Here is a 12,857-nt window from a genome sequence, read left to right on the forward strand (position 1 = left end):
GAAACACCGGAAACGGAAGTGACAATATCCTAAACCAATCAAAACCGAGCGCAAAAGCCGCCATTTTCGTAGTTTAAAATATTGCAACAAGAGTCGTTTTTTTTATTAAGGTCCAGAACAATGATGCGGGTTCTGCGGGTTCAGCGGGTTCTGCTTCACTTCCTGTCCGTCACCACTTTTCCTTCCCAACCCCGGAACTTATCTCTCCATTGCAATACATAACACCCCCACGGGTCATTACAATATATATACGTTAATCCTTTATTCATAACAATGGATTATTCAAAGTAACAATAATAAAGAAACAATAATAATACAAAAACAAAAGAAGAAAAGACTAAAGATAAAAATGGAAACAAGCTACGTGTTGCTAATATAAATGCACATATATACGTATATACATAAAGGTTCCATTTTTGTTGTTTCTTGTCGGAATAGTAACATGAAATAATGTATTTTAGTTCGTTATGAAAAGTAGTAAATTACGGAAACAATGAATGTCCAACAAAAATACGTTATTAAGGTTTTGTTTTTTTTAGCATACCGTATGCTATTAAAATACCAAATAACGCTAAACATATATTTTTCAACTTCAGTTTCAGGGCATCTAGTATAAACGACTTTATCAAATATCTTTTTAAAATAAATTTATAGCCCTTATTTTAGTCTATTACGTCACACATATCAGTCACTGAATGTAAAATGATGCTTTGACAAAGACAAGGTATTAAGTTAATATTGTAATTATTGTTGTAGTTTGCAGTTGTGGACACGTGTACTGCATACCTTTATGATGACATATCCATATTTTGGTTACTTTATGTAGTTTAACGTGAGTTATATTAGAAGATAAAATATTACACGTATTTTTCAGTAGTGTTTAGTGTCTTTTTAAAATTGTTTTTTCAGCCCAAGGTTTCGAAGTATGTGCCTGAAATGTACAGTAAACGCAGTGCAAGCAAGTGACCACTAGATGTCCTCCTTTCCCCCTAGGTTGTATATCACTGTATGTCTTTGACTGTGCATCACTGACTGAATATTTTCACGAACAGCTTATTAAGTTATTAATAAAATTATTAATTATTTAATTATCAATTACCAATTAAATCATTAACCCTGATTATTTTATATATTGTGCCAATATTACCATATTACAAACACTACAACCATGCCACTAGGGGGCAGCCTGTTGCCAGTATGATGTGCATGCACGAGCCACAGCTAACTATTATTAGCTTATGGGCAAAGTAATAGTACTGTAACTTCATAGATGGCTATAAATAAAGTATAAAAATAAACAAAACATACCTAAAGGACAGATTTTACTAACCTTAATTTCACTAACCCCACCCAAACCTGGGTTTAGTGCTTTAAAAAATCTTTTTGTAAATAACTACATAAAATTTTGGGTAAATTCTGATTAATTTCGGAAATACAGACTATTATTTTATTCAAAAAATATTATATACCGGTAGAGAGCCCAGTTTCTGTCATTTAGTTTCATTCCCACTTTGGCAGTCATTGAACGCACTGCAGTTTTGTGTGCATGTGTGCTAATTCACAGCCATAGTTTTAACATTAGAGCCCTGTAGACATGAAATAACACCCCTATAATCACCTTTACACTCCTATTATTCATTGTTTACATTACATTATACAACTCTTATGCTACAGGGACTTCAGATGGCCACTAGCCAGTAAGCTAACCAGTTAGGCTCAACTTTCCATTCATCCATCTATTCACGGGCCATGTCACGTGTGTGCTATCCCAGCTGACTTTGGGTGAGAGGCAGGGTAAACCCTGGACTGGTTAGCCTCAAATTGATGATTCTGAACTGAGAGCAAAGTACCACTTCCACACACAATAGGAGGAGAACCTTTTTTTCACTCTATAATGTCACATATGCCATGGCTGACTTTATGCAGTGTTAAGGTAATGTCATGTAAGCTAATGTTTGTTTTGACTACTAAACAATAGTCTTAGGTTAAGGTTTGATGATATGCACACTGTCTGTGTCCCGCCATTGTGTACAAAAATAGACTTTCTTGGCGTAAAAGGCTACTTTTTCCAGACAGGCATCTGTCCCGTCCATCAGTGAGGAGGATGTGAGTGGGTGGGCATCATGTTGACTCGCCAAGTCTTGGACCACCTACATATCAGCTACAAAGCCCTCCCCCGCCACCCCTAAAAAAGGTGTTTGATGGGAAGTTCTTCCACACTAAACTCATCGAAGCATGCCAACACGTACAATTGCCCATACATTGTTCTTCTGCCCAAGCCAAGATGGATGAAGGATTTGAAAGCATCTTTTAATAGAGTGCTGCTGGGAATGGGAGGAGTTGCTGTGAATAACTTCTTGCCAAAAGACACACACACACACACATACACACACGGCGTGACAGATTGGAGTGGACAAGCTCTAAATCACTTCAGACAAACTTGGACTTCACATTTTTCCAGCAGTGGTCCAAAGTAAAGAATGTAACGTGTGCAGGAAACAAGAAAAAAGAAAAATATGCTGACAAATATAATATGTAAATATTTTTCTTCAAGGACAAAAAAAAATTAACTAGCTAGAAACACAATGAAACTGATTTATTTTTAAGAATAAAATAATTGTAATAATAAAAAAGAAAAAAATACCGACAAATGTAATATGTAAATATTTTTTTCTTCAAGAACTAAAAAAATTAACAAGCTAGAAACTGATTTATTTTTAAGAATAAAATAATTGTAATAAAAAAATACTGACAAATGTAATATGTAAATATTTTTCTTCAAGGACTAAAAATTTTTTAACAAGCTAGAAACACAATGAAACTGATTTATTTTTAAGAATAAAATAATTGTAATAATAAAAAAGAAAAAAATACCGACAAATCTAATATGTAAATATTTTTCTTCAAGAACTAAAAAATTAACAAGCTAGAAACTGATTTATTTTTAAGAATAAAATAATTGTAATAATAAAAAAGAAAAAAATATAGCAGTAAGTACAGTAATCCCTCACAATTTCCACAAAGTTGGATTTCTAATGTCTAAATGGAATAATTTCATAGAGCATAGAAATCCTATTTGAGACCTTCTACAGTATTAGAGCCCTCTAGACATGAAATAACATCCCTATAGTCACATTAATTCATTCATTTTTTACTGCTTTTCCTCATGAGGGTCGCAGGGGGTGCTGGAGCCTATCCCAGCTGTCTTCGGGCGAGAGGCGGGGTACACCCTGGACTGGTCGCCAGCCAATCACAGAGCACATATAGACAAACAACCATTCACACTCACATTCATACCTATGGACAATTTGGAGTCACTAATTAACCTAGCATGTTTTTGGAATGTGGGAGGAAACCGGAGTACCCGGAGTGTAGCATTACTGACACCCTAGTGACCAGTGTAGAATACTTCATATCACACCTTTGAGTGCATCTTCTGAATGCCTTCATTTGTATTTTAGGTCTTGAGCTATTTTTATGGTTGAAAATGCTTCATTTAGGCAATAAAATTAGCTTAAATATGCATATTTTCTGACTGGTAGAGTTTTTTTACTTTTAGAATCCCTCCAGTAGACTTCGCCAGTCTAAGTTAACAGGTTACATAACGTACAGCAGGGGTCTCAAACAAGCGGCCCACGGGCCAAATGTGGCCCGCAGGACACTAGTTTGAGGCCCCCGCCTTGATATGAAAGTTTAATGGTAGTGCGGACCGCGCAAGTTTGATATGGATGCTGTATGGTATCATGTACCCAGAAAAAATTATTACGTTTGATTAATGTTCATGTTAAAGGTTAAATAATTGTTAATAGTTATCCTCCCTATCCGTGTGGAAGTGGTAAGTTTTTGGCTATTTAAGTTTAAAGGAAATAACTTGAAGGCTACCGTTTAGGTCGCTAGCTCTCTAGTTTGCGAGTTAGCATGTGTCTCAAGACCCTGCACTTGCGCAATATGTTGTAAATACAAAGAGTATAAATGTGACTATAGTCGTGTTTTGTCATGTCTACAGGGCTCTAATAATGCTTTGTTCATTTTAATCTGAAAAAAATAATTTGTCTACCCACCAACTATATGTGGTTTCTTAAGTTTTTATTATTTGCCGTTTTATTAATATTATTATTATTATATTTATTTATTACAGATTGATTGATTTTCTTTATTCTTGGTTTATTTATTTTTCATCTTAGTTTGTGCAGAAAAATAAAAATTAAGATATTTGAGAACATTGGAATGTTTTATCAGAGCTTTTATTGTAGAAAATCGGAACCAAAGCACTGAAAAAGTTTGTATATTTTTCTGTTTTTAATAAATGCGTTTTTTTTTTTTGGAAAACCTGATGTGGCCCAGGCTCACCCAGACCCTAGCTCCAGTGGCCCCCAGGTAAATTGAGTTTGAGACCCCTGACGTAGAGTCAAGAAAAGCAGATTTTGGCACTGATGGAGCAGCTCAGACGCACTCTGGCTTGCAAAGATGAGAAACTAAACACACATCACTCTCTGTTATGGATGACTTTTTATTGTATGGACACAACTGATACAAGGGTAACATGTAAAAAGGCCAACGGGGAAACATGGGAAGGAGGAGGAAAAGGAGGAGGAGGAGGTGTGGAAGCTGAAAAGAACACACACCAAGAGGTGAGCCAGGATAAACATCACGTTTAAACAACGTTTTTGTTTGTTTTTTTTTTAAAGTACCTTTTCTTTTCTACTCGTCGATGTACTCGAAGGGCTCGGGCGGCTCGGGCTCCTGCTCCTCCTCCTCGATTTTGGGGCCGTGAGCGTGAACGGGCTCCACCAGCTCCTCCTCTTCTTCGCTGGTGTCCTTCATGATGATGATGCCGCCTGTGTGCAGCTGAGCGCACACAAAAATACACACAAAGACGGGTCAGCTTATGTCCTACTGATTTATATATGAGCTTTTCTTCAAGTCACTCACACACACATACACACCAGTGACTTTTGAGAGTCACCAAACGTATATATTCTTATGAATACGTATTTGGTACTGAGGTGTTAAATAATGTCATTAATTAAAACAAACAATAACATTGTAATAACAAAAAAAATCACAATATTAAGAGCAAAAGTTATAACAGAAAAATCAGTATATTTAAGAGAATAATGTCATAATATTATGAGAAAAAATGATGTCGTTTTGCAGGCATAATGTTGAAATATTAACCAAAGTCGCAATACAATAAACAAACAAAACAACAAATGAATAAAGCTACAGTTTCCAATTACGGTATTTAAGAAGTTTAAATATTCAAATAAAATAAACTGCCTGATTTTGCTCAGTACTTTATATACCAAAGTAGAGTATTCCACCTGTATTGTTTTGTACAACTATTATTATTATTATTATTTGTCTTTAGTAGAAATGCTACTGATAAAACTCTGATAAAACATTCCACTGTTCTCAAATATCTTAATTTTTATTTTTCTACACAAAATAAAATGAAAAATAAATAAACAAATCAAGAATAAAGAAAATCAATCAATCACTAATAAATAAATATAATAATAATAATAAAACGGCAAATAATAAAAACTGAAGAAACCACATATAGTTGGTGGGTAGACAAATTATTTTTTCAGATTAAAATGAACAAAGCATTATTAGAGCCCTGTAGACATGACAAAACACGACTATAGTCACATTTATACTCTTTTTATTTACAACATATTGCGCAACTGCTGGGTCTTGAGACCCATGCTAACTCGCAAACTAGAGAGCTAGCAACCTAAACGGTAGCCTTCAAGTTATTTCCTTTAAACTTAAATAGCCCAAAACTTACCACTTCCACACGGATAGGGAGGATAACTATTAACAGTTATTTAACCTTTAACATGAACATTAATCAAACGTAATAATTTTTTCTGGGTACATGATACCATACAGCATCCATATCAAACTAACATTAAACTTTCATATCAAGGCGGGGGCCTCAAACTAGTGTCCTGTGTGCCACATTTGGCCCGCGGGCCGCGTGTTTGAGACCGCTGCGCTAGAGGGATTATGTCTCACAGCTGGCCTGGGAACACCTTGGTGTCCTCCCGGTGGAGCTGGAGGAGGTGGCCGGGGACCGGAAAGTCTGGGCTTCCCTACCAAGACTGCTGCCCCCGTGACCCGGACCCGGATAAGCGGAAGAAAATGGATGGATGGATGGAGGGTATCATGGGAATGAGATGAATTTCCATGAAGCGTGAAGGCTATTGTTCCGGGCCTCATTGTTGCCCCTTGAGGTAGAAAGCGGTACTGCAGGGCAATAAAGTTGTGTTTGTTGAAGGTGCTGTATCTCAGCAAGGAAGGCTTTTTGACTTTCTATTTCTATTTCTAATGCTGATAACGTGAAATTAATATTTTTCTTGTAAAAAAAAAAGTGGCTTGAAGGTGAGTGGAATTGGAGGTTCCTTTCATTGAAACTGATGTGGGCGACTTTCATCTTTGGATTTAAGCGAACACTGAGCAGATGTGATGAAGGCTAAAGTCTATAAAAGCTCCTCACTTCCTGTCAACCACAACAGAGCCCTAAAAGTACAAGTCGGCGTTTTGGTCGATGGACACAATCAAAACACTACTTCCTCTTTATGGCGCAGCGCTGCGTGCCGATTGGCCATCATGAGGGCGCGCTGCCAGTGCAGGAAACATTTAGCGGAGTGGAGTTTTACGGGCCCGGCGTGCAGATCGTCTGCTCGCATCATTCCTGTCGTATTGAATGGATGCTGTATGGTATCATGTACCCAGAAAAAATTATTACGTTTGATTAATGTTCATGTTAAAGGTTAAATAACTGTTAATAGTTATCCTCCCTATCCGTGTGGAAGTGGTCAGATTTGGCTATTTAAGTTTAAAGGAATTTGACCGCTATTCATATGCATAAGTCCACATGTGCTGGCGTAGAGGACTACGATGCACGCCACCAGACAGCTATTAAGAATGCAGGTTAGGTCAAGTCGGGTGGGTTGTTTTCAATAAATCACTTTTTCAAAGTGCGTTTCGTCACCCCCAACCCAACTTTTTTGCCCCCTGTATGTAGAAGCATGGTTACCTGTTTAAATGGCTGGTAGCGACAGCTCTCGGGCATGTTGAGGACTTTCAGCTGGGCCGGCATCACTCTGGCCGGGTTCTCCAGGAGCTGGAAGTTCGGCTCAGACTCCTTCTTCTTCTCTTTTTCCTCGTCCTTCTTCTCCTTCTCGCCCTCCTGCACCTCCTGTCACAGCAGAGTAATCCCTCGTTTTTATGGTGGGTAATCGGTTCCGGAACCAGACCGTGATAAGTGAATTTTTGCAAAGCAGGATTGAATATTGTCATAGAAAACCGTATAAATTCGTCTTAGAGCCCTCAAGACAGGAAGTAGCACCCCTATAGTCAAACATGTTGGTTTTTGTACAGCAATTCCTGAGGTGGTTCATCAGTGTAATATTACTGACCACCCAGTGTAGAATACTGCATATCAGTACATATTTGATGGCATCTTCTGAATGACTTATTTGTCTTAGTTCATTTAGCCATTTCTAGGTTTGAGACAAAAAGAATCAAATTTGCTTCATTCATTCATTCATTCATTCATGCATGCACGGGGAGAACATGCAATTGGTGGAATTGAACTTGGGTCTCCTAGCTGTGAGGCCTACGTGCTAACCACCCGACTAACCACTGTGCAGCCTCATATTAATATTATTCATTCATCCGTTCATTTTCTACCACTTTTGCTTCAATATTTGACTAATAATAGGCTTCCTCTTGTGTTAGCTTTCTGGTATCATCTCTTATGTTAACGGATCGGTTTTGACCCATGTATTAAATCAGCTATAAAATACACTAAAAACAATAAGTTACCATCAAATTTGGTTCTCATGTCTTGGTTACCTTCTTAGGCTTCCTCATCCATGAAATGTTGGGCATGGAGGCCTTTTTTGTCACTATACACATCAATTTTAATTTTCAAAAATGGTAAAATGAACCTCAAAATAATCATATTAATGAATTGAATTCTTTTGTTACCTGGCTATTACTGAGGGCTATATAACATATCTCTTAAATCAATTAGTTTTATTTATTTTCTAATTTTAGTATTAATCACTAAAGAAACATCTATTTTGTTCAGTTCAAATTTTGACCCATATATATTAATGTCAAGAAAAGGTAGAAAAAGTTATTGTTTTCAGTTCCAGAACTTTAGTATAAAGTGAAATGAAAAAGCAGAACAGGTCCAGATCTTGGTTCACTCTACTTCTTGCCATTCTTTCCATGATCCAAATTGTAAATGTGAAATCAGCCAATCAAATGAGTGAATTCCCCTCACATGTCTGGACCTTGTTTTTCTGCTGGTATACTGGAAAAGCGGTCAAAATGAGAATCCCCTGAAGCTTCCATGATGAGAAGAGGAGCTGGTTGTCATTGTGTTGGCTAATTGTACACTTATGATTTCAGTTGGGGCTCAAAATATTGCTTTATAGTCATATTATTATAACCGGGTCCAAACCGACCCGAACAATACAGTGGTCATAATTTCAACCAGACAATTTTAAAATGTAGCAAAAATTATAATAAAAAGTCATAATTAAAAAAAAGAAATTAAAAAAATTTAAAATGTTTTTTAAAAAAATAATAATTAAAAATAATAATTTCAACTAGACCATTTTAAAATGTAGTAAAAATTATAATTTAAAAAATCATAATAAAAAATAATAATTTCAACCAGACTATTTCAAATGTAGTAAAAATTATAATAAAAAAGTCATAATTAAAAAAAAAAATTAAAAAAATTAAAAATGTTTTTTTTAAATAATAATAATTAAAAATAACAATAATTTCAACTAGACCATTTAAAATGTAGTAAAAATTATAATAAAAAAGTCATAATTTAAAAAAGAAATTAAAAAATAATAATAAATAATAATAATAATTAAAAACAACAATAATTTCAACTAGACCATTTTAAAATGTAGTAAAAATTATCATAAAAAAATAATTTCAAAAAATTTAAAAATAAATAAAAAACTAAAAACAATTAAAAAATAATAATTAAAACAAATAATAATTTCAGCCAGACCATTTTAAAATGTAGTACAAAATATTTTTTTGGTTTTATTTTGTTGAAATAGAGTTTCCTGACAAAGTCAATATATATTTATTGATGCAATAAACAAATGTTATGTGATTCTTTTTATGCATTAAAATGTAAAACGGGTCGGTGCCGACCCTAACACAAGAGGAGGGTTAATGGCTGACTTCATGCAGTGCAATGTAATGCAAGCTAATGTCTGAATGTTTTGTGACCACAACACTATATATTTCTACCACCAAACAGCAATCGTTTATTCATTTACAGATTTCTGAAAAAGCACAATATAAATTGGGAGCGATAATGGAACCGCAATATAGCGAGGGATGACTGTATTTGGAAATACAGGCCAGCTAGATTATATAATTGTAAGGAAATATAAATTTGTAGAGAAGTAGGTCCAAGCCTCCTCCTAACTAAACTTAACAAGGAGTCGTTGAAAGATGAATGAAGCGATACAAGATGGTTCCCAATGAGTCTGTCGGCACCAACGCTGACCGAGCCAATGAAAGATAGTAGAGCTGGAATGCAGCCCGTCTAAACACACGAACGTTCTTACCTTGGACACACAGCGGAGTAAAAGCAGCTGCCAACAATCACCATGTGACGAGAAAAAAGAACAACAAAAGAACTCACCACTTCCATCTTCTCCTCCTCCTTTTCTTTTTTCTCCTTCTCCTTCTTCTTTGCTTTGGCCGTGATGGAGAGAACAGCAGTGGATACCTGGCGCACGCAACACAATGTTAGCGTATAATCCCACATGCCGTGACAACTACATGACAGAGCAACATTTGAGATCACCTTCTCCTTCTCTTTCTCCTTGGGAACCTCCAACGCTGGTGGGTACGCGAAGGTAGACGGCTTACAGTTGGAACGATACTGCACCTTGGGCATCTGACACACAAAAACACAGTATGTCCGCTTAAAAGTGCAATTTTACCTATTAAATAACTTGCATATTAACCAAACCACATTGACATTGTTGTTAAGATTGTTATGCCAAAGAACTATATTACTGGCGTAGTGACACCTTGCAACACCAGCGAGCTTCACCACACACTCGCTAGCAAAAGGTTACGCTACATATCGGCTCCCGATGAAGATTTCCAATGGAATTAATAATAATAATAATAATACATTTTATTTGTATAGCGCTTTTCAAAATACTCAAACACTTTACAGAAGAAGGGAGTTGAATAAAAGCAAGTAAACAGAGTAAAAGATACGTTAAAATACAACATTCATTGGTTAATACACAGTTAAAACATGAGTAATAGCGGGGCGGGGCGGAGCAGTCAGGTATAAAAAGTTAGACATTAAAAACAGATTTAAAAAGGTGGGTTTTTAGTTGTTTTTTGAAGGTGGGAAGGTAACTGTTTCATGTGGGGTTCAAATGAAAAGGTGGGGGTCCAGGAGGATACCAAGATTAAGATCAATACTCATTGATGGCCAGTTTAAAACTGCCCACTTTTGGATGTGTGGATTGGGTCTTGATCTTGCTAGAGAACCCATGATCTGCGACTCAAACCTCGCTTTCTAGTACTGGGTAGCATATTTTATTGTAAAACCCCTTAGTAATACTCTGATTTCATGATTCCTGTGATACAGTGGAGGCCTCTAGTAGCCCCAAAACATTATGGATCTTGTTCTTTTTCCCTGTGAGCTTCATTTCGCTGCCTGTAAACAAACTGTTGGTGTGCATGGCCAAAAAGTTGGATTTTATTCCATCTGCCTGCAGAACTTTTTCCCCCAGAAGGATTGTGGTGTGTTCAGGTATCCTCAGGCAGAAGAGTCTTTTTTTTTTTTTCCCCAGCAATGGGTCTTTCTTGGCCTTGGCCCATGAAGTCCTGCTTGGTTTAGTGTGCGGCGTATCGGGAGAGTTGAAACCATTTGCACAGATTGTTCCCTGTCTGGACGTTTGACATGTGCCCCCCCCATTTCTCATCATGTGCAAAAGCTGTGATTCAACTCCCCAGTGAAGTGTACTGAAAACCTTTATACAGTTTTTTTTTTTTGCCACATCATTTTTGAAATTGTAGCTAAAAACACGCTCAGAGCAGGAAGAGGGTGAACTAAAAAAAGTAAGCGCCCTCCAGGCAGCCTTGTAACTGTTGCAGTCTTTTTAGATTTCAAATTGAAATAAAAAAAAATTGCAAATTATTACAAAATATATTTGAGAACTTAACATTCTTACTTGGGTTTTACTGATTTTTTATAAAAAAAAATCATAAAACTGTTTTTAAATCATTGGCATGGTTGCCCCTATTTGTACATGTGTTTGAATTGAATTATTATAAAAAAAATTTCATATTATGTTAAAATCTAGACCAGGGTTCAATTCCACCCTCGGCCATCTCTGTGCGGAGTTTGCATGTTCTCCCTGTGCATACGTGGGTTTTCTCCGGGTACTCCGGTTTCCTCCCACATTCCAAAAAACATGCCAGGTTAATTAGCGACTCCAAATTGTCCATAGGTATGAATGTGAGTGTGAATGGTTGTTTGTCTATATGTGCCCTGTGATTGGCTGGCCACCAGTAAACGCTCCAGCACCCCCCGTGACCCTCATGAGGAAAAGCGGTGGAAAATGAATGAATGATTGTGACTATAGGGATGTTATTTCATGTCTAGAGGGCTCTAACACTGTAGAAGGTCTGAAACAGGATTTCTATGCTCTGAAATTATTCCATTTAGACATTAGAAATCCAACTTTGTGGAAATTGTGAGGGATTACTGTACTTATTGCTATATTTTTTCTTTGTATTATTACAATAAATAATAAATAAATAATAATAATAAATAAATAATAAAATAAATCCGTTTCATTGTGTTTCTAGCTAGTTAATTTTTTTAGTCCCTGAAGAAAAATATTTACATATTACATTTGTCAGTATTTTTTTCTTTTTTATTATTACAATTATTTTATTCTTAAAAATAAGTCACTTTCATTTTGTTTCTAGCTTGTTAATTTTTTTCTCCCGTTTTCTCCGGGTACTCCGGTTTCCTCCCACATTCCAAAAACATGCTAGGTTAATTAGCCACTCCAAATTGTCCATAGGTATGAATGTGAGTGTGAATGGTTGTTTGTCTATATGTGCCCTGTGATTGACTGGCGACCAGTGCAGGTTGTACCCCCCGCCTCTCGCCCGAAGACAGCTGGGATAGGCTCCAGCACTCCCGCGACCCTCGTGAGGAAAAAGCGGTAGAAAATGAATGAATCAATGTTATATATATATAATATAATATGTGTGTAGGGCGGAGATGGGATAATATGTCTGATGAAGGTCAAACGGACCGAAATGTTATCTAAATAACTTTACATTCAAAAATGTCAGCAATTTGTGTCGCTGCTTTTGACTGAAGGGTGATTGATGGCGGGTCCCGCAGCCAAAAGCGATTGAGAAGCACTGATATAGAAACAAATATCATTAAAAAATATCCGCCTTAAAACATGTGTCTAGTAGTTGTTCTCTAAAAGTGTGGGTGATTAACAGCCGAGCTGGCTGACATGTGATGAATGCCACCCTTTGTCTTGCTTACACTGGGAACCAGCATAATGTACTTTCTGTTGGGTGCTTCGAATAAACAGACTAGAAACTCACTCGTCCCTTTTGAAGACATGCTAGCCATGGCGTTGCAGATGATAAATTAAGAACCGATACAAAGTATAGATAAAGACACCCCAATACCTTGAGATCCTTGTTGAGGCCAATTATGGCGGTGGGTGTGAAGGCCAAGGACAAGAAGTGGGAGAGGGGGAACCAGAACCAGAACTGGGTAAAGACGAGCAAGC

The 12,857-nt window shown here is 36.6% G+C and overlaps 1 protein-coding gene across 1 annotated transcript in view; it reads right to left on the bottom strand.

Moving 5' to 3' along the window:
• Positions 1-4,490: 4,490 nt before the first annotated feature.
• psmd1 (proteasome 26S subunit, non-ATPase 1) overlaps positions 4,491-12,857 on the bottom strand; it is a 39,777-nt gene continuing 31,410 nt past the window's right edge. The window contains exons 20-25 of the mRNA XM_058072783.2: positions 12,754-12,857; positions 9,869-9,961; positions 9,704-9,790; positions 7,049-7,210; positions 4,692-4,848; positions 4,491-4,608 (exon numbers count right to left, since the gene is read on the bottom strand). The exon at positions 12,754-12,857 is cut by the window's right edge and continues 66 nt beyond it. Of these exons, the coding sequence (XP_057928766.1) occupies positions 4,702-4,848; positions 7,049-7,210; positions 9,704-9,790; positions 9,869-9,961; positions 12,754-12,857 (593 nt within the window). The 3' untranslated portion in view covers positions 4,491-4,608; positions 4,692-4,701. The remainder of the gene's footprint in view (positions 4,609-4,691; positions 4,849-7,048; positions 7,211-9,703; positions 9,791-9,868; positions 9,962-12,753) is intronic.

The sequence above is a fragment of the Doryrhamphus excisus genome, linkage group LG4 (genome assembly GCF_037039965.1).
Source record: "Doryrhamphus excisus strain RoL-2023G ecotype Guam linkage group LG4, RoL_Dexc_Guam_v1.1, whole genome shotgun sequence".
Classification (NCBI taxonomy): Eukaryota; Metazoa; Chordata; class Actinopteri; order Syngnathiformes; family Syngnathidae; genus Doryrhamphus; species Doryrhamphus excisus.